This window comes from Pseudorca crassidens, chromosome Y (assembly GCF_039906515.1).
Source record: "Pseudorca crassidens isolate mPseCra1 chromosome Y, mPseCra1.hap1, whole genome shotgun sequence".
Classification (NCBI taxonomy): Eukaryota; Metazoa; Chordata; class Mammalia; order Artiodactyla; family Delphinidae; genus Pseudorca; species Pseudorca crassidens.
The window spans coordinates 16,015,973-16,035,871 of record NC_090318.1 but is presented as its reverse complement, the minus strand read 5'-3'; the positions used below and the strand labels follow the sequence as shown (position 1 = coordinate 16,035,871).

Here is a 19,899-nt window from a genome sequence, read left to right as displayed (position 1 = left end):
ATTATATAGAGGTTTCTGTTTATTAAAATTTTTCATTTTCCCCTTTTGATCAAGATTTTTTTCTGAAAGCATCACTGATCAAAAGTCAGCTTTTCTAGTTTCAGCAGTTTTGTCCCTCAGGGTCAGGAAGGACCTTTCCTGGGTGTATTTTCTCACATCAGTCGGAATGTGTACAGATTGGAAACGTACTGAGGTCATATTCAAGCAATAGGCAGGGGTAGGAAGGAGAACTCTCAGGGATCTTTTATCTAAAGTTCATATGTTACATAGAGCATAGACACTGCAGACCATCTAAAGCAGTATGTCATCATCAGAGGTTTGGTGACAAATTTTCATCAGTCCTGGTCTGGATGTCTTCGGAAAGCTGTCTCATCAGATGTTTTCTACTTCTATTCCAAGAAATCTTTAGTTTAAGGTCACAGGATAATGCACAGGTCCAGTCAGCGTTCAGTGCTTTTTATTTTTAGGTGTGCCACGTGAATCCAAGAGTCTTTCCCTGGAGATTGATGCCACACGGTTGTTTAGCTGTACCTGATAAAGGTCCCTCCACTGAGTTGAAAATAATCTTTCTGAAGGTATCTTTTCCAAGACACAAAATCTCTAAGTTGCAAGGTGTGATGCTTAAGGTCTTCATCTTCAGAGAGTGCACTGTGAAAATATTGCTCTATGAAAACATGGTTATTTGTAATAGCAACACTTGGCCTTACAGGATATTGAGTAATTCTGGTAAGAGGTTTTGAGGGGATCTATGAGAATCTTTTTTTTTTTTTTTTTTTTTGTGGTATGCAGGCCTCTCACTGTTGTGGCCTCTCCCGTTGCGGAGCACAGGCTCTGGACGCGCAGGCTTAGTGGCCACGGCTCACGGGCCCAGCCGCTCTGCAGCATGTGGGATCCTCCCGGACCGGGCCAGGAACCCGTGTCCCCTGCATCGGCAGGCGGACTCTCAACCACTGTGCCACCAGGGAAGCCCTATGAGAATCTTGATGGGAGGGGTGGCTGTGAATTTTGCCAATACCAGCTGGAGATTTTGCCCATACGAAGGTGGTAGCTGATTCAATAGGGACAAATGATCAGCTTTTCCAGAATGTGCTCTCGTACTGACAGAGACGCAACACATAAAAGATGTCAAAGGGTCATTTAATTCACCTGGTTGATGACTTTGATGACTACTGTCAATTCTAGAATTAGTTTCCATTTTGGGGAGGAGCAATTCCAGCATGATGCTCCTGTAAGAAGTCTCTGCCTAATACATGAAAAGCGGTGGAGGAAGCAGTGAGAAAAGGGTGTGTGTCTCTCAAAGCTCCCGAACAAAAGGGCATAGGTTCAGAGACAGGAACCTCTTGAGGTTCGTTAGAGATCCCACTCTGAAAGATTTCAGTGATCCAAGGCAGGGGCTCTTGGTAGTAGAGGGGTAGAGCACCAAGAATGTGGCTCCAGTGCCAGTTAGGGCCGGAAGCAGGTTCATCCTGAGTGAGGAGAACTGCTTCCCCAAGCTGCTTAACAGGGAGGAGTGGGAAGAGCCCCTGTAGTTCCTCAGAGCTCCATCACTGAGAACTGGGAGGACGTGAAAGGCTGGTTACTGGGTCAAGGTGCCTGAAATGCCTAAATTAACAATCTCTTTTTCAATCTCTGCCTCTTGGCAAAAACAGTAGAAACTAGAGGGATTTTTTTTTTTTTTTTTCATTTAGGAGACTTCATTTGCTGGAGTTGAAGATGAAGAATTTCAGCAGTGTTCCTTTTAGGTGGCTTACCTAGAAGGTGAGAGAGCTGGTTTACCAGATTAACTAAATCTGCGTGGACATAGTTTCCCATTCCATCTTGGTCCTTTTAACCACAAGGGGAAAACAATCCTTATTTAGTCCATTAGTAAACAAGAGTTAAAAGCTACCCAGGGGAATCAACATTTAAAGGAAGAACAAGAATTCAACAATTATTTGAAGTCAATTGTAATAGTCATGAACAGGTTCATCAGATTTTGTGTGCGAGCCTGAATTTCGTTACAACCAGCAGGCTTTGGAAAAGCCCTAGGAATTTCTCCATGAAGTTGCCTGATGACCGTCTAAGCGTGATCATATAATAAGTTAGTGGGCTCATCTCCCAGTTGTAATTCTAGAGACCTTTGAGGACTTTCCCAATTAGGGGTTTTCATCTGAGGCTGGGCATGCCCTTCACAGCACATTATCAGCTGATATAAATCAGAGAAACTAGGTTGGTAAGTTTGAATGAATATATTAATTTCGTTAACAAATCTATGAGAGTCTTTGGTTATGTTAGGAAAATCTTTGACTATGGCTTGCAGTTCAGCTTTAGTCCAGTGAGAATAAGAAATTAAGGGTTTAGCTTCTGGATCCTTAGAAGGCTTAATTTTAAAGGGACAAGTGCCGATGGGTACAGAGGAAAAGGGGGTGGGGAGAGTTTCAGGGAAAAAGGAAGTTTGGTTAATAGAATTAGTATAGAGGATTTGAGGGTATAGGGGAGGCATAGGTACAAGAAAAGGAGGAAGATGGCACGGAGGCAGAGCCTGAGACAAAGAAGCCAAGGAAGAGAAGCCTGAGGCTTTGGAAACCATTTTATCTGTCTTTATCATTTTCTTGCCTCAGTTAATCTTAAAAATCTCGTTTTGCAAAGAGGAAATTTTAGACTGCTGATAACTTCTGGCAGCTTCCGAATACAAACTGAAAGAGGCATTGCATTCAGTTTTGGAAATTTTAGAGCCACTGTAGTCCAATTCAGTTTTAAGAAAAGTTAAGTTTGGGTTTGTTCAAAATTAGCAGAAAATTAGTTTGGGGTCTGCAACTGTGACCGAGCCATTTGTACATCCCACGTAGCACAAGAAGGAGAATACTTTTATAGAGAGGAGAAAGAAGTAATGGAGTGCTGTAGTAAACAGAGTTCAGGGGTTTTCATTGGCTGAGTCCTTGCCAGGAAAGAAGACAAGTCTTTCTTCTTCCTGTTGGGCTTGCTACCTCACAGAGTGTGCAAGTTCCCTGCTGGCCTCCCGACTCCATTTAATTTTTTTAAACATTAAAAAAAAGAAGCAAAGATAAACAGTGAAAGAATGAGAGACATATAGAGACAGAGACACAGAGACAGGAACAGAGAGACAGAGAGAGAGAAAGACAGATTTATTTTAAGGAAATGCCTCAGGAGATTATGGAGCTGCAGAAGTCCAAAATCTGCAGTGTAGGCCAGCAGGCTGAAGACCAAGGAAAATGTTGATGCTATGGTCTGAAGGCAGCCTTTTCCTCTTCAAGCCTTTAACTGATCGATAGAAGCCCATCAATATTATGGAGGGTAATCTGTTTTCCTAAAAATGTTAACCTCATTTGAAAAAACACCTTTACAGAAACACGTCAAATAATGCTGGACCAAATATCTGGGTAACCTGTCCTAGCCAACCTGACCCATAAAATTAACTATCACCCTAAGCATGACTTATAAAAATTTATCATTTACCTTGGACAATGAGCAAGTTGCATGTTGTGCTGTAATTTGCTGCATCTATAAAATAATATCAAGTATAAATTTTAACCTGCATATTTAATCCATACATATTCAGCAAATAAAATTAGTTTAAAATTTTGATGGTCAATGAGGTGACTTTCAAGCAGTATTTTTCACACTTGTTGAATAAGGTTATTTAATTTCTAAAAATCACCACCAGCTTAATTATACTTTATAGTTATAAGTCACAAGGGATGAAAAACTAGCACTACTAAATAGGTAAAAATCAATATATGAAGCCTAGAAAAAATAATCAGCAGCAATAAGCACCCCTCATACATGGTTTGGGGCTTTTATATATCATTTCCCACAAAAAGCAAACAGCTTTCCTTAAAGAAAAGACAATTCCCTGGCTAGGACATCTTATACCATAAATTAAGAAAATAAAGTATTAAAAATTAGTAGTGTTTCTAAACATGTCACAACCCAATAAAAAGAGGATTCCATTTGCTAAAGATGAGAATATTTGTATCAAAACTATATTAACTGCAAAAGAGTCAAATATATCAATGGTGTCCACATTTATGAATTTATAGTGACATTTCAAAAAATGATCACTTTTGATAAAGTAGGCAAGAATATACAATGGAGAAAAGACAGTCTCTTCAATAAGTGGTGCTGGGAAAACTGGACAGCTACATGTAAAAGAATGAAATTAGAACACTCCCTAACACCATACACAAAAATAAACTCAAAATGGATTACAGATCTAAATGTAAGACCGGACACTATCAAACTCTTAGACGAAAACATAGGCAGAACACTCTGACATAAATCACAGCAAGATGTTTTTGACCGACCTCCTAGAGAAATGGAAATAAAAACAAAAATAAACAAACGGGACCTAATGAAACAAAAGCTTTCTAACAGCAAAGGAAACCATAAACAAGATGAAAAGACAACCCTCAGAATGGGAGAAAATATTTGCAAATGAAGCAACTGACAAAGGATTAATCTCCCAGATTCACAAGCAGCTCACGCAGCTCAATATCAGAAAAACAAACAACCCAATCCAAAAACGGGCAGAACACCTAATTAGACATTTCTCCAAAGAAGATATACAGATTGCCAACAAACATATGAAAGAATGCTCAACATCATTAATCATTAGAGAAATGCAAGTCAAAACTACAATGAGATATCATCTCACACCAGTCAGAACGGCCATCATCAAAAATCTACAAACAATAAATGCTGGACAGGGTGTGGAGAAAAGGGAACCCTCTTGCATTGTTGGTGGGAATGTAAACTGATACAGCCACTATGGAGAACAGTATGGAGGTTCCTTTTTAAAAAGCTAAAAACAGAACTACCATACGACCAAGCAATCCCACTACTGGGCATATACCCTGAGAAAACCATAATTCAAAAAGAGTCATGTATCACAAAATTCACTGCAGTTCTATTTACAACAGGACATGGAAGCAACCTAAGTGTCCATCGACAGATGAATGGATAAAGAAGATGTGGCACATATATACAATGGAATATTACTCAGCCATAAAAGAAACGAAGTTGAGTTATTTGTAGTGAGGTGGATGGACCTAGAGACTGTCATACAGAGTGAAGTCAGTCAGAAAGAGAAAAACAAATACTGTATGCTAACACTTATATGTGGAATCTAAAAAAAAAAAAGTTCATGAAGAACCTAGGGGCAGGATGGAATAAAGACTCAGACTTACTAGAGAATGGACTTGAGGACACGGGGAGGGGGAAGGGTAAGCTGGGACAAAGTGAGAGAGTGGCATGGACATATATACACTACCAAATGTAAAACTAATAGCTAGTGGGAAGCAGCCGCATAGCAATGGGAGATCAGCTTGGTGCTCTGTGACCACCTAGAGGGGTGGCATAGGGAGGGTGGGAGGGAGACGCAAGAGGGAAGAGATATGGGAACATATGTATATGTATAACTGATTTACTTTGTTATAAAGCAGAAACTAACACACCATGGTAAAGCAATTATACCCCAATAAAGATGTTAAAAAACAAAAAAAAGATTCATTTGGAAAACGCTAGAGAACATGTTATTTGAAAAATGCATGATTATAAGCCATTCCTACAATGAAAGAGGAAATTCTGTCTTTACAGAGGTATTCCAACTAATACATTAAGAAGGACTGAAGTAGATATTTCACCTTAATCTAACCAATGATCATCAATGGCTGCTTAAAAAAAGAGGAACAATTAGATATTTGCCTCGTGATGACTATACACAATACCACCTATGTAGTAATTTGTCCTTCATCACCTCACCCTAAAATCAAACCTCAATACGATCAACCCTGTAGAATTAACTATTTACCAATAAATACAAGGGTTCAAAGAAGCCAAAACCATGGGGGTATGATGATTCATAGGGATTAATTCACGAAATCCAGATGGTAGGAAATTTGACAAGACAAATGACCTGCTTTATTTATCAATTTTTTTCTTACCTTCGTATTTGAAAGAATTCTTGCAGAGACGCAAATATTACCAATACTGGTTGCTGCCTTCTTCACTCTTCTGTGGACCCACATCATAACATATATTTTCAAAACCATCACCATTGGGCTTCCCTGGTGGCTCAGTGGTTGAAAGTTCCCCTGCCGATGCAGGGGACACAGGTTCGTGCCCCGGTCCGAGAAGATCCCACATGCCGCAGAGCGGCTGGGCCTGTGAGCCGTGACAGCTGAGCCTGCGCGTCCGGAGCCTGTGCTCCACAACGGGAGAGGCCACAACAGTGAGAGGCCCGCGTACCGCAAAAAAAACAAAACAAAAAAAACAACCAGCATAACTAAATAAGCAAAAGCAGACCACTTATATTTAAGAGAACAGCAATAGTTCTCAAACTGTCAAGGGAAACATGCTGGTAGAGATGCATATTCCAGAGCCCTAACTTCTACGGACAAGAATCAAGTTTAACAAGCACAGATAATACAGAAAAATGGCCCAAACACCAAAGACACTGAAAAATATTAGTACATATTTTAAGACCCTCTTTGACCACATTTATAAGACCTTCTCTTGGAGTACAAAGAGGTAAAATTGCTGGATTTGGCACATTTGTACTATACTAATGACAACACTAATATTCATTCTCTTTTGTAGAATATGATGGTTCCTAATTCTTTACTTCTTGAACAGTTCTTTTAGTTCTTTTTTGGAGCGATGAGGTTCACATTTTTACAGGGGGACGCAGAAGGGGGACTCTCCTCTGTCAATAAAGGTTCTCACAGTTTCTTCAACAATGCTAAGCTTGAGCCTTGGAGGTCGAGTAGCTGGGCACACTAGGCATGTTCTAATCATCTTACAGGGGCAGTGGGCAGTTGCAGGGTGTGGCCAGGTTGGACAGGATGGTATATTTGGTGTAGAAGATTAAGGGGTTGAGCAGAGTTATAGTCATGGCTATACTGGTCTCATTGGTGGCCTCTTTGGCCAATAGCCAATTTTTTTTTTTTTTTTTGGCTGTGCTGCACAGCTTGTGGGATCTTAGTTCCCTGACCAGGGACCAAACCCATGTCCCCTGTAGTGGAAGCATGGAGTCCTAACCGCCAGGGAAGTCCCAAATTCTTTTTTTTAATTTGATTTTTTAAATTGAAGTACAGTTTATTTACAATGTTTCAGGTCTCCAGCAAAGTGATCCAGTTATATATAAATATACATTATGTATATGCTTATATACATACATATACATATGTACACATACACATTATACATTCTTTTTCAGATTTTCTTCCATTACAGGTTATTACAGAGTATTGAGTAGAGTTCCCTGTGCTATACAGTAGGTCCTTGTTGTTTATCTGTTTTATATTTAGTAGTGTGTATGTATTAATCCCAAATTCCTAATTTATCCCCCCCCCCCACTCCTCAGCCAATCCTTTTGTGAAAGCCTGGAATCCTAAACACTATTGGCCAATTCTTGATGTGCTCATATTTTTAAAAATTTTTAAATGTCAATCTGATAAGCATGAAATACTAACACTGTTGTTTTAATCTGGTAATCTTTTTATTTTCATTAGCTACTTAGTTTCACTCTTCTGGACATTACTTTAGCATAAACTTTATACTTTTTTCTCTCTCGTGTTGCTCTTTTCTTTATTATTTGTAGTAATATTTTATACATTACGAATGTTAAACCCTTGTTGCTATGTATGTTACAAATATCTTCTTCCTTTTATGGAAACCAAGTTCCTCCGTATTTTCAGGACTTTCCAGTTTTAACACTAAAAGTTCTGTTCCCTGTGAATTCCCGTAATCCCAAAGCAAACCATGACAGTAGATCCCACAGCCACTTGTCTTCTACTTGGTCTAACAGAGTTTTTCAAATTGAAATCAGAATCACCTGTCCATAATTCAATTTCCAGATAGTCTAATTTCATCTGGGTGGAACTTCAGACTATGTTTATTTTTCAAAAGCTCCATCAGATTGTATTAATGAGTAGCAAAGTAAAGAACCACAGATCTAGGGTGTTGCATTCTTTATGTGTACCAGAATGCATCAAAGCACATTGCAAGTAGCAGATGATTTTACAAAGTTCTTGCTTTATTTCATACTTTTGAAGGTATCTAACAGGTTAAAATATATACAGGAATACATATCTCGTAATTTTGCTCTTTGCACACATTGATATTTCTATGAATTGAAGGTGTGTGGCACCTCTGTACTGGCAAAGTCTATATTGGTGCCATTTTTGCAACAGCATTTACTTACTTCATGTCTCTGTCACATTTTGGTAATTCTTGAATATTTCAAACTTTGTGATCACTGATCTTCGATATTATCCACTGCAAAAAAAGATTATAATTCACTGAAGGCTCAGGCGATGGCTAGCATTTTTTAGTTATAAATTATTTTTAAATTGAGGTATGTATATTGGGGTTTTTTAGATATAATGTTATTTGCACACTTAACAGACAACAGTATAGTGTAAACATAACTTATTTATATGCACTGGGACACTAAAAAAATTTGATTTGCTTTATTGCAGTTGCCAGGAATTAAACCCATGGTATCTCTCAGATATGCCTATATAAAATTTCTCTTACTATACGTAAAGGTCAAACTTTTGAAAGTCAACTGGCTTATGGTGGATTGTGCAATCTTTAACTATCATATAATCAAATCACTTTCAACTTACATTGTTTCCTTTTTTTAAGTCATGTTTAAGAAATCCAAAGTTTTCCCAGGACTCTAAATAGTAACTCCTTTATCTTCTAGTAAATTTTATTGTCACTTAATTCTTTAATCCATTTGTGTACATGAAGACTTTATTTTCATTTCTTTCTATATGGAAAGCCACTTGCTTCAGCATCATTTGTTGAATACTATACCCTTTCACTATGTGTGGTGCCAACTCTATCACAGTAGTATGTATTTATAGTTGCATGAAAATGTCGCTATGCTTCTCCTCTGGTATACTGATATATTCATTCGTCCCTACATAAAAGCCATACTTTAAAAATTACTGTAGGGCTTCCCTGGTGGCGCAGTGGTTGAGAGTCCGCCTGCCGATGCAGGGGACACGGGTTCGTGCCCCGGTCCGGGAAGATCCCACATGCCTCGGAGCAACTGGGCCCGTGAGCCATGGCCGCTGAGCCTGCGCATCCGGAGCCTGTGCTCCGCAACGGGAGAGGCCACAACAGTGAGAGGCCTGCGTACCACAAAAAAAAAATAAAATAAAATAAATAAAAATTACTGTAGCTTTTTTATAAGTTTTTATTTTGTTAGGTTAATCGCTTCCCTATCTCTCCGCCCCCCAGTTTTAATCTCTGCTTTCAAAATGGTTCTCCTTAGTCCTAGAAATGGAAACATAAATCTAAAATTTCAAACATCACAAGATATGCTAACGGAATTTATACTGCAGTAATACAATTATAGACTTAATTGAGCCTTTCCACAAGTGAATTTGATCTATCATTCCAAACTGCCTTTCTTACATATATTTTAAACATACTTTCCAATTTCTTTTCATAAAAATCACCAAGATCTTTATTTAGGCTTACTGCTCAGTTATCTTTTTATGTTACTGTTAGGAATGAGTTGGTTTCTAAAGTGTATTTTAAAACAAGTATTACTTTATGAAAGAAATGAAATTAGAATTGTATAGAATGAGCAAACTCCTAAAGTTTTACCATTGTGAACGTTTCACAATGTATCTGGTAGCTAATGTTTCACAAGTTTTTGGCAGCTAAACATCACAACAAAGAAATTTCTCTCTATTCCTATCTTGCTAAGAATTTTTTATTACGAATGAATGTTGAATTATCATACTTTCCCTCCTTTACTCTGTTCATATAGATCTGCTATAAGTTTTTACTAAAGTTAAGCTATTCCTTTCGCTATGATGAATTCTACTCAGTCATAACTCTTTGATTGCTCCAATGAAGTCACCTACTATTTTCATGTTCGTGTTTTTAAGTAATGGTTGGTTAATTGTCTTTTCATGTGTAAGGTCTCATTTTGATAACAAGGTTATCTCAAAGGTTAACTTCTTACATGGGTTGGGTGTAATTCCCTTTTAAATTACTATCTGAATATTTAGGACAAGATACTGTTTTCTTATAAGCTGGGCAAAGTTCTGCTATAAAGCCTACTTTGTGTGCATGTATTTGTGGTAGAGGATTCATCAATTTTTATTTCATTTTCATTTCTTGATTCCATTAGGAACTCCATATATTTTATTTTTTTAAATAAATTTATTTTTGGCTACATTAGGTCTTCATTGCTGCATGCAGGCTTTCTTTAGTTGCGGGGAGCAGGGGCTACTCTCTGTTGCGGTGCATGGGCTTCTCATTGCGGTGGCTTCTCTTGTTGTGGAGCACAGAGGCATGGGTTCAGTAGTTGTGGCACACGGGCCTAGTTGCTCTGCGGCACGTGGGATATTCCTGGACCAGGGCTCAAACCCATGTCCTCTGCATTGGCAGGTGGATTCATAACCACTGTGCCACCAGGGAAGCCCTACAGATTTTATTTTTAAATGGCCTATTTGTGAATTTTAAAATGTATATTTATAAAGTGATTCAAAATATACATGTTTTTCAATCTTTATCAAATATATCATTTTCTCTTTTATGACTATTATTCTTTATGAATTCTATATTTACCAGTCAGTGATGCAAGCAATTAGTCAATTTTTTACATTCTTTTAAAATATTAATGTTTAGTATCCTTGATTATTTTTCTTGGCTGTCTTTTATAAATTTGTTTTATATTTTCTTTTCACTCTTTTCTATGCATTTATCTTTTGTCATTTATAGAAGACTGCTAATTGTCCAACATCTTTTCTCTCCACAATTTTATCTATAATTTTAACAGAATTGTAGTTGGACACATGGCTTTGCAAGTAAAAGTCACATTTCCCAGTCTCCTAAGATACTATCTGATTCATCATCACAAAACAAAGTTCTAATAGAATGCAGAACAAGCTATTATGTGTCTTTTCAGGGTCTTGCCTTTCAAATAATTGCATGCACAGACCCTTGGTCTCTTTCACACTCTCTGATGGCTGATGTGTGATAGCTTTTTTTACAGCTGTCCTGGAGATGTAAATTAAAAAGCTGATATTAAGTTTAGCATGGCTGCTTATCAACCTTTAACTATTCCCCAATCATGAATCGATTTATGAGGGAAAAACAGAGTTCTTCATTTCTACCTATCTAAACTGTGTATTTATTAACATATTTGGCAGGGTTTTTAATAGAGGTACATCACTTGCATACTAAATTATTAGTTCTTTATCCAAGCACTTCAGCTTTAAAACAGAAACTTTGATCAATCTCAGCTTTAAAACAGAAATTTTGATAAATCCCACTTTTTTTTTTTAACTGTTGGTTCTAACTAGTTCATTATTTTCATTTTTGTTTCTTCTCTAACTAGTTAAGTATTTTGGTGTATTCTTAAATTTTGATACCAGGGTCAGGACATTGCTATGTTTTTACCAATTATTCATATCAAATGATACCACTTGAAGCCAGAGAATGTACCCTTTATCAGTGCTGCTCAAGTTTTCTGCAGTAAAGAATTACCTTTAATTTCTAATTTACCAACCTACTGTAGGCTGATGCTTTTGTAAAATATTATAATAATAAATTAAAAGTGAAGGGAATTAGATTCAGACAGGAAAAATACTTCGTCAATAGCTATAAAAGTTTCTAAGCTCTTAGTCTCAATTTTTGTACTATCTTGTCATAGATGGGTCAGAAAAACTGTTCATAGATTACATCCCTCCAAAAATCATAGTTCCAGTTGCATCGGTCTATATAATATATAAACCATGTAATACAGACTTACGTTGTATGATTAAAAGTTAACAGTTCTTGCCATAAGAGCTCTTGAAAAGGTATGACATCTTTTGAAAAAACAATGACTCTTGTCTAATTTATTTCTTCTTTTAATTTTCATAAAAGAATTTGTATTTATAAAAGTACACTTTCAGGGCTTCCCTGGTGGCGCAGCGGTTGAGAGTCTGCCTGCCGATGCAGGGGACACGGGTTCGTGCCCCGGTCTGGGAAGATCCCACATGCCGCGGAGCAGCTAGGCTCGTGAGCCGATGGCCGCTGAGCCTGCGCGTCCGGAGCCTGTGCTCCGCGGCGGGAGGGGCCGCAACAGTGAGAGGCCCGTGTACCGCAAAAAAAAAAAAAGTACACTTTCAGAAAGCAACAGACAACAGAATAGGGATAATCTTTATATAAGCATACTTTAGTATAAACTGTGGTACACCCAGACAATGGAATATTATTCAGTGCTACAGTGAAATGAACTACCAAGCCATGAAAAGACATGGACGAAAGTTAAATAGAAGCACTAAGTAAAAGAAGTCAATCTGAAAAGGATACATTCTGTGTGATTCCAACTCTAAGACACACTGGAAAAGGCAAAAGTATGGAGACAAAGAGAAGATCACTGGTTGCTAGGGATCAGGGGAAATTTACAGCGGTAAAAGCCTAAATTTTAAAAAAAGTCTCAAATCAATAATCTAACTTTACACCTTAGGGAATAAAAAAGGCAGAGGTTCCAAAAGCTGGTAGCACAAAGAAAGTAACAGTAGAGAAGAAACAACAGAGAAAAGCAATGAAATCAAAAGTTGGTTCTTGAAAAGATAATAAAATTGACAAAACTTTAGGCAGACTGACAAAAAAACAGAGCTCACGACTACAACAAATGAAAATGGGAACATTACACAAACCCTCCTTAAACTTTTACCAAAAAATGAGTAGGAAACAGTTCAAAATTCATAGCACAATACCAGCATTACAGTAACAAGAAAGCCAAAGATATCACAAGAAAATGACAAATCAATACCTCAAAATATGAATCAAAATATGACATTTAATCAATACAACATACCACATTGTTCTGGGGTAAATTGTGTCCCCATCCCCCAAACGCAGAATAGTACTGAATTTGGAGACAGGCCTTTAAGGAGGCAATTAAAGCAAATCGAGGTCATTGGGTGGGCCCTAAACCAGTGTAGTGTTCTTATAAGAGGAAATTTACAAAAATAAAGAGATATCGGGGAGGTACACACACAGAGGAAAGATCTGAGGAGAAAGCATCATGTGGCCCTCTGCAAGCCAAGCAGAGGCCTTAGAAGAAACCAAATCTGCCAACGCATGATTTCAGACTTCTGGCCTCCATACCTATGAGGGAATAAATTTCTGTTAAGATACCTCATCTGTGGTACTTTATATGATAGCTGCAGAAAATGAATAGTGATACCTCAGTATCAAAGGGGGACTGGTTCCAGGAGCCCCTGCATATTCCCAAATCTTGGGTGCTTAAGTCCCTTACAGAAATGATGTAGTACAATCAGCCCTCTGCATCCATGGGTTTCAAAACCTGTGAATATGGAGGGCTGACTATATATTTATTGATAAAAATCTGCATATAAGTGAATCTGCACAGTCCAAACCCATGTTGTTCAAGGGTCAACTATATAATCTTAATTCAATCAATATAATATATAATATCAACAGAATAAACAGCAAAAGTCACATGATGAACTGAACAGATGCAGAAAAAAACATAAAATGCAAACCTTTTCACAATAGAAACACTCAGCAAAGAATAAAAAGGAACTTCCTAAATTTGATAAAGAACACCTACCAAAAGACAACAAAATCATTATACTTAATGGCAAAATACTGGATAATGTTCTCTTAAGTGTAAGAAAATAATATTTACTCTCACCACTATTCAAAATTGTACTGGAATTTCTAGGTGGCTAGGCAAGAGAAAGTTCTAGAAATCAGACAAGAAAAAAGGCATCCATACTGGAAAGGAAGAAGTAAAACTTTATTAGAAGATGACATGATCTTATAGTTAGAAAATCTTAAGGAATCCACTAAAAAATCTATTAGAATTCATATATGAGTTCACCAAGGTTGCAGAATACAAGATCAATATACAAAACTCTATTTTATTTCTATTGAACAAAAAATCCAGGACTATACAATGGAGAAAGAATGGACTTGTATACAAGTATCGAATCACTATGTTGTCTAACAGGAACTAACACAATATTGTAGGTCAATTATATTTCAAAAATAAACCAACCAACAACAAAAAAAACAAAGTCACAGAAAAAGACAGCAGATTTTTGGTTACCAGAGATGGGGTGGGAGGAGCAAGAACTCATTGAAGGTGGTCAAAAGGTACAAACATTTTTAAGATAAATAAGTACTAGGGATGAAATGCACAAAATGATAAAAATAATTAAAATTGCTGTATGTTATACAAGAAAGTTGTTGAGTTTTCATCACAAGGAAAAATGTTTTTTCTATTTCTTTAATTTTGTATCTATAAGAGATGATGAATATTCACTGAACTTCTTGTGGTAAACATTACATGGTATATGTAAGTCAAATCATTAAGCTGTACATGTTAAACTTACACAGTGCTGTATACCAATTATATCTCAATAACACTGGAAGAAAAAAAGGAAAAAATATGCTTCTAAGGACACTATCAAAACAATGAAATCAACCCATAAGAGAAAATATTGCAAATGACACCTGATAAAGCACTTGTATCCAGAGTATATAAATAACTCTTACAACTCAGCAAGACGAATTAATCAATTAAAAAAAAAGAGCAAATAATCTTCAGTCGTATGATTCAAGTCAGGACCACAATAAGCTATCACTTCTCACTTACTAGGATCAGTAGAATAAAACAGTGAAGTATGAAAAAGTGTGATGAGGGTATGGAAATCAGAATTCTCATATATCACTGGTGGAAATGTAAAATGGCACAGGTACTTTGGAAAAATATCTCAGTTCCTCAAATGATTAAACATAATTATATGATCAAGCAGTTCCACTTCTTGGTGTATACCCAACAGAAATTAAAACATATATCCATTCAAAGACATGTACATGAATGCTTATAGCATCATTATTTATAAGTCAAAAAGTGGAAACCAAGTGTCTATCAACTGGCAAATGGATAACACAGCGTGGTACAGTCATACAATGGAATGTTTGCCCATAAAAAATGAAATCGTATAGATGAAGGTCCATGCTATAACAGCAACAAAGGATGGAAACATGCTATGTGAAGATGCACAAAAGACCAGATTATGATTCCATTCACATGAAATGTCCAAAGCAGGGAAATCTACAGACAGAAAGTAAATTAATGGTGTTTAGGGCTTGTCAAGGGTGCATGATATACAGAGAGAGGAATGGTGGGTAATACTAAAGAATACAGTATATTTGAGGTACGGAAATGCTCTAAAATTGATTGTGGTGACTGTTCACATAGGTGTGAATACACTAAAACACCACTGTTTTGTATAATTTAAATGGGTGAACTATATGGTATGTTAACTGTATTTCAATAAAGTTATCTTTAAAAAGCTTCATAGGTATTAAAGGAGAGACACAAATATACAAATAGAACTGGAGACTTCAATATTCCTCTCAAAAACTAATAAACAAGTAGGTAAAATATCTGTAAGGATACAGACCTATGAAGCACTGTCATTTTGACCTAATTGACAGTTAAAGAAGTATTAAGGTTTTTAGTAGAAGTGATACCATCTTACGCCCATACCATTACCCCTGTCTTTCGCTCAACCTACCCAGTATGGTTCAGTAAATCACTTCTGTTGTCAGGGGCTTTAGTTAATTGATATTGTTTACAATGGCTTGGATACAATGATGAAGACCTTTGCTGACATATTCCCAGCACACACCAGACTAGTTACCCAACTGTAAACCTTGACTTAGGGTTGCACATCCTGTTTCTAAGCATGTACCCCGATACCCTAGATTAACTATAAAACTGTCCTAATGGCCCCTCGATAGTGTAGAGTGCAGCTGCAAATGTTTATGGACCACTGTCTGATTCAGGTCCCACCCGCTAGGTTACCCTGTAATAAACTGAACCATTAATTATATGAAGCTGTCTTGTCTCATTTTTAGTTCTCAGGATGCCTTCTCAGTTCAGTGAGCACTTTTTATTCCCTCCACCCTCCATCAAAAGCATTCCTGTCTAACAGCACTAAACATGTACTTTTCAAGCGCATATAAAATATTCAAAATATACCATATTCTAGGCCACAAAACAAACCTTAACAAAGTTTAAAAATAAAAACAAAATGTACTTTCTTGAGCTACAAGGAAATTAAATTAGATACCGGTAACAGAAAGATATCTGGAAAAATCCCAAATATTTGAGAACTAATCAAATACTTCTAAATACTCATGGATCAAAGAGAAAGTTACAAAGGAAAAATTTTATATAAATTAAATATGAAAATAGAACTTTTCACATTTGTGGGATGTAACTTAATTAGTACATAGAGGGAAATGTATAATACTAAACGGTGTGTTAGGGAGAAAACTAAGCTTCCAACTGAGGAAAAGAGAAGAGTAAATCAGATTTAGAAAAAGGAAATGGATAAAATATTTTTTAAGTGCAGAGATGAACACTGAAAAAGGAAAACAATAAAGAAAAAAGCCAAAGCTGGTTCTTTGATAAGATGAATAAATTCATAAACCTTTAGTCTAGCTGAGTAGGAAAAAAAAAAAAGGCTCAAATTACCAGTATCAGGGATGAAACTAGTTATAACACTACAGACTCAAGTGTAGCCAGAAGATAATGGAATCTCATGAGTAACTTCTACCAAAAAATCCAGAACTTACATGAAATGAACAAATTTTTGAGACAGAAACTACCGTAACTCACTCATGAATAGCTTACACTAAAGAAAGGAATTTAAATTGCAGGTAAGGGCTTCCCTGGTGGCACAGTGGTTAAGAATCTGCCTGCCAATGCAGGGGACACGGGTTCAAGCCCCGGTCTGGGAAGATCCCACATGCCGTCGAGCAACTAAGCCCATGTGCCACAACTACTGAGCCTGTGTGCCACAACTACTAAAGCCTGTGTGTCACAACTACTGAAGCCTGCATGCCTAGAGCCCGTGCTCCCCAACAAGAGTAGCCACCACAATGAAGCCCGCGCACTGCAAGGAAGAACAGCCCCCACTCGCCACAACTAGAGAAAGCCTGCACACAGCAATGAAGACACAACGCAGCCAAAAATAAATAAATAATTTTTAAAAAAATAAATTGCAGGTAAAAATATTTCCATAAATATGAAAAAAAAAGAACTCAGATGGATTTTATGGCTTTGACTGACTTCCTTCACTTTAGCAAAAATATCAGTTCTGCACAAATTCATCCAAAATGTTGAAGAGAGAATACTTCTTCAGTTCATTCTAAGTCAGCATGCCTAATTTAAAAAATTAACTGAAAAAAAGAAAAATTCATACTAATAGATGAAAATCCTCAACTAGAAAAAAGAGCAAACTTAACCTGACTTGTCTAAATAATTATTTCATTTACAAACATTACTCCTCAACTCTTCCCTCCTCTCGATACTTCAAAATTCTACATGAAGTACATTTAGTTTTCCATTCTACAAAGCACATTTTTCCAGGAAGATTTACTTTGAAGACTGTGTTCTCTGAACAGTGAAAGGACATTCAATTAATACATCTGCATAAACAGATGTCTAAAGTTCTTTAGCTAATACGATCATTTTCTGTAAAAGAACAGAAATATTAACTATAGAGTAGGCACACATATGAACAAGCATTTTTAAAACTGCCACTCTGAGTGTAGAGTGAGAGGTAGGTTGATGAGAGTATATAAACATCTTAACTTTACTTTTTTTACTCCTAGTACTAAAATCTACAGTGTTTTAGACTTACGTTGTATCATTTAACAGCAAAGTAATAAAGAAGCCCATCTAGGTGAAATTTTATCTTGGATGTTTAGAATCCAAATTATTATCACCATTGCTACCATCACAAGTAAAATTATCCTTCATCTGTTACTATTTTCTTTTACTTAATTTTTTGTTTTGGGGCCTTTTGCTCACTTGTTACCTGTACGAGCCCTAAAAGTTTGCTGTACTTGTATCAGAAACAGGCAAACAACAAATACAGAAGAAATCATCATCCAAAGTAACATTTTTCACAATTCATGACTTTTCAGAGATACTAAAGGAGAAATGGTAGGGAAAGCTACTATTTTTTTCTCCCCTCATGATTAGCCTTTGAAATCACTACCTCCTTCCAACTCATTTCATTTTTCAAAACTGGTCTTCCATGGCCACAGATAATTACAGAATGAGCAGTGGACCTTTTGCTTCCCATGCTTCAACTACATTAATTTTTCACACAAAAATAATTCATACAAAACTAACTTCAGAAGAATTATTACATTTTGAGGAAAGATTATTTTTTAAAAAAGCTCTACATATTCTCTCAATGATCTTACTGCCAGCTAAGTACTACTTTAAATACGGAGCTTATGATCTGTAGCATGTCTTTGATTTGTTGTTAATGAACGAATAAAAAACCATAGGCTATATCCTAGTTATGCTGTAGAAACCAAACTTAAAAGTGCTTTTGTTCATTGTATCCCGTGCTCACACAAATGTAAATATTCTCTGATCTTCTATGAAAATAAAATTCCCAAACACTTTACTTCTGGCTAAAATTACTGTTGAAACCAAAGGTCAAATATTAAATGATATGCTAGGTAGATAATAAAATTATGCTGGCACAGCTATACTAATAGCCAGTAAATTATACTAGCCAAAAACAGTATTAGACATTTATTTCCTTATGTTGAAAGATGCACTTAAGTCTACTTTATCTGTACTTACTCTTAACAGTAACAGAATAAGCATTATTATAATAAGCAGGTAAAAACAGTAAGAGAACAAGTAATAAAAGGAGCAGAGGAAAAAAGAAGTCTTAAAAAATGAAAAGCTCTTGAATGACAAATTTACAAAAGTTTATCTCACTGTCAAATATAAACCACGGCACCCAACAACTGGAAAATACACCTTCCAAAAGAGGCATGTAATTTCATGGTTAAGGGTATAAACTGTGGAGCCAGATTATTCATGTTTGACTTCCAATCCTTTACTTGTTAGCTGTGAGACTTGGGCAAATTTCTTATCTTCCTTATGCCTGTTTCTTCAATGGTAAAATAGTGATAACTGTACCCAGCTCAGTGGAACTTTGTGACAAATTACTATATATAAAATGGGACAGTGCAAAGCACAAGCGAAGCATGCAATAAATGTGTAGTAGTGGGGTTTTTTTGCAGGCACAGGTTAGATTGTAGCAATTTTTAATATGAATTTATGAAAGGACTCCAGTGGCTCTGTGAGACTACTGAAATCACACGCAAAACTTTAGACTTGAATGCAATTTTCCGGGAGATAAAACTGTTTTTGCTCTTAAATTTATGACCTATCTGCCCCAAGAGCCTAAATGTTAATACTGTGTTTATGCTTTTTTAAAAATAATATACTCAATATTGGAAAATAGTTAAGCCTCCCAGGCTATGATATCTCAAATTATTACTTTTTAAACATAACTGGCTAGTGATCAAGTCAATTCAATGTATGTGGGCTAAGAAAAACAGATTAAACACTTCCTTTGGCAAACCGCTTATTTTTATTTTTGGCAAACCGCTTATTTTTATTTTTTTCAAATGTAGATTAAAATCATCAATATGTCAATTTGGATAATCAGTAACTTCTAGTGAGTATTTTAAGAAAGAAAAATACTTGCTACTTGATAGAAAACAAAAGACTAGTATTAGAATCCATGTTATAATTATATAAACTGAACAGTTAAGATAAAACATAAAATTGGTTTAAGCTTCCTATGTTTCAGTCTAGGAACACAGTAAAGGGAGGGAAAGGTTTGTGCATGTAAATGAGCACCTATGCTCTAAAAGGACAATTTAATTTGAAGCTGTTAATTTTTGTTCTAAGTTTTAAAGAGAAAGCAAAATAAAATACGGCATAAAAAGGAAACCTAGTTTTGAAGGAGACTTTGTATCTTCAGGTTTTGACTGGTACAACAACCCTTCAGG

The 19,899-nt window shown here is 36.3% G+C and overlaps 1 protein-coding gene across 4 annotated transcripts in view; it reads right to left on the bottom strand.

The window, feature by feature from the left end:
* LOC137217856 (eukaryotic translation initiation factor 2 subunit 3-like) overlaps positions 1–19,899 on the bottom strand; it is a 44,569-nt gene that overhangs the window by 2,075 nt on the left and 22,595 nt on the right. Inside the window, exons 12-14 of one of the 4 annotated variants that reach the window (XR_010940301.1) lie at positions 8,947–9,143; positions 5,943–8,277; positions 3,457–3,501 (exon numbers count right to left, since the gene is read on the bottom strand). Coding sequence is in view for 2 of the 4 variants with exons in the window: in XM_067724845.1 (XP_067580946.1) it covers positions 13,047–13,131 (85 nt within the window). In the remaining 2 variants the exon portion in view is untranslated. Of the gene's footprint in view, positions 1–3,456; positions 3,502–5,942; positions 8,278–8,946; positions 9,144–12,152; positions 13,132–19,899 lie in introns of those variants that run through there. The other 3 variants (XR_010940302.1, XM_067724844.1, XM_067724845.1) reach the window with 3 other exon arrangements.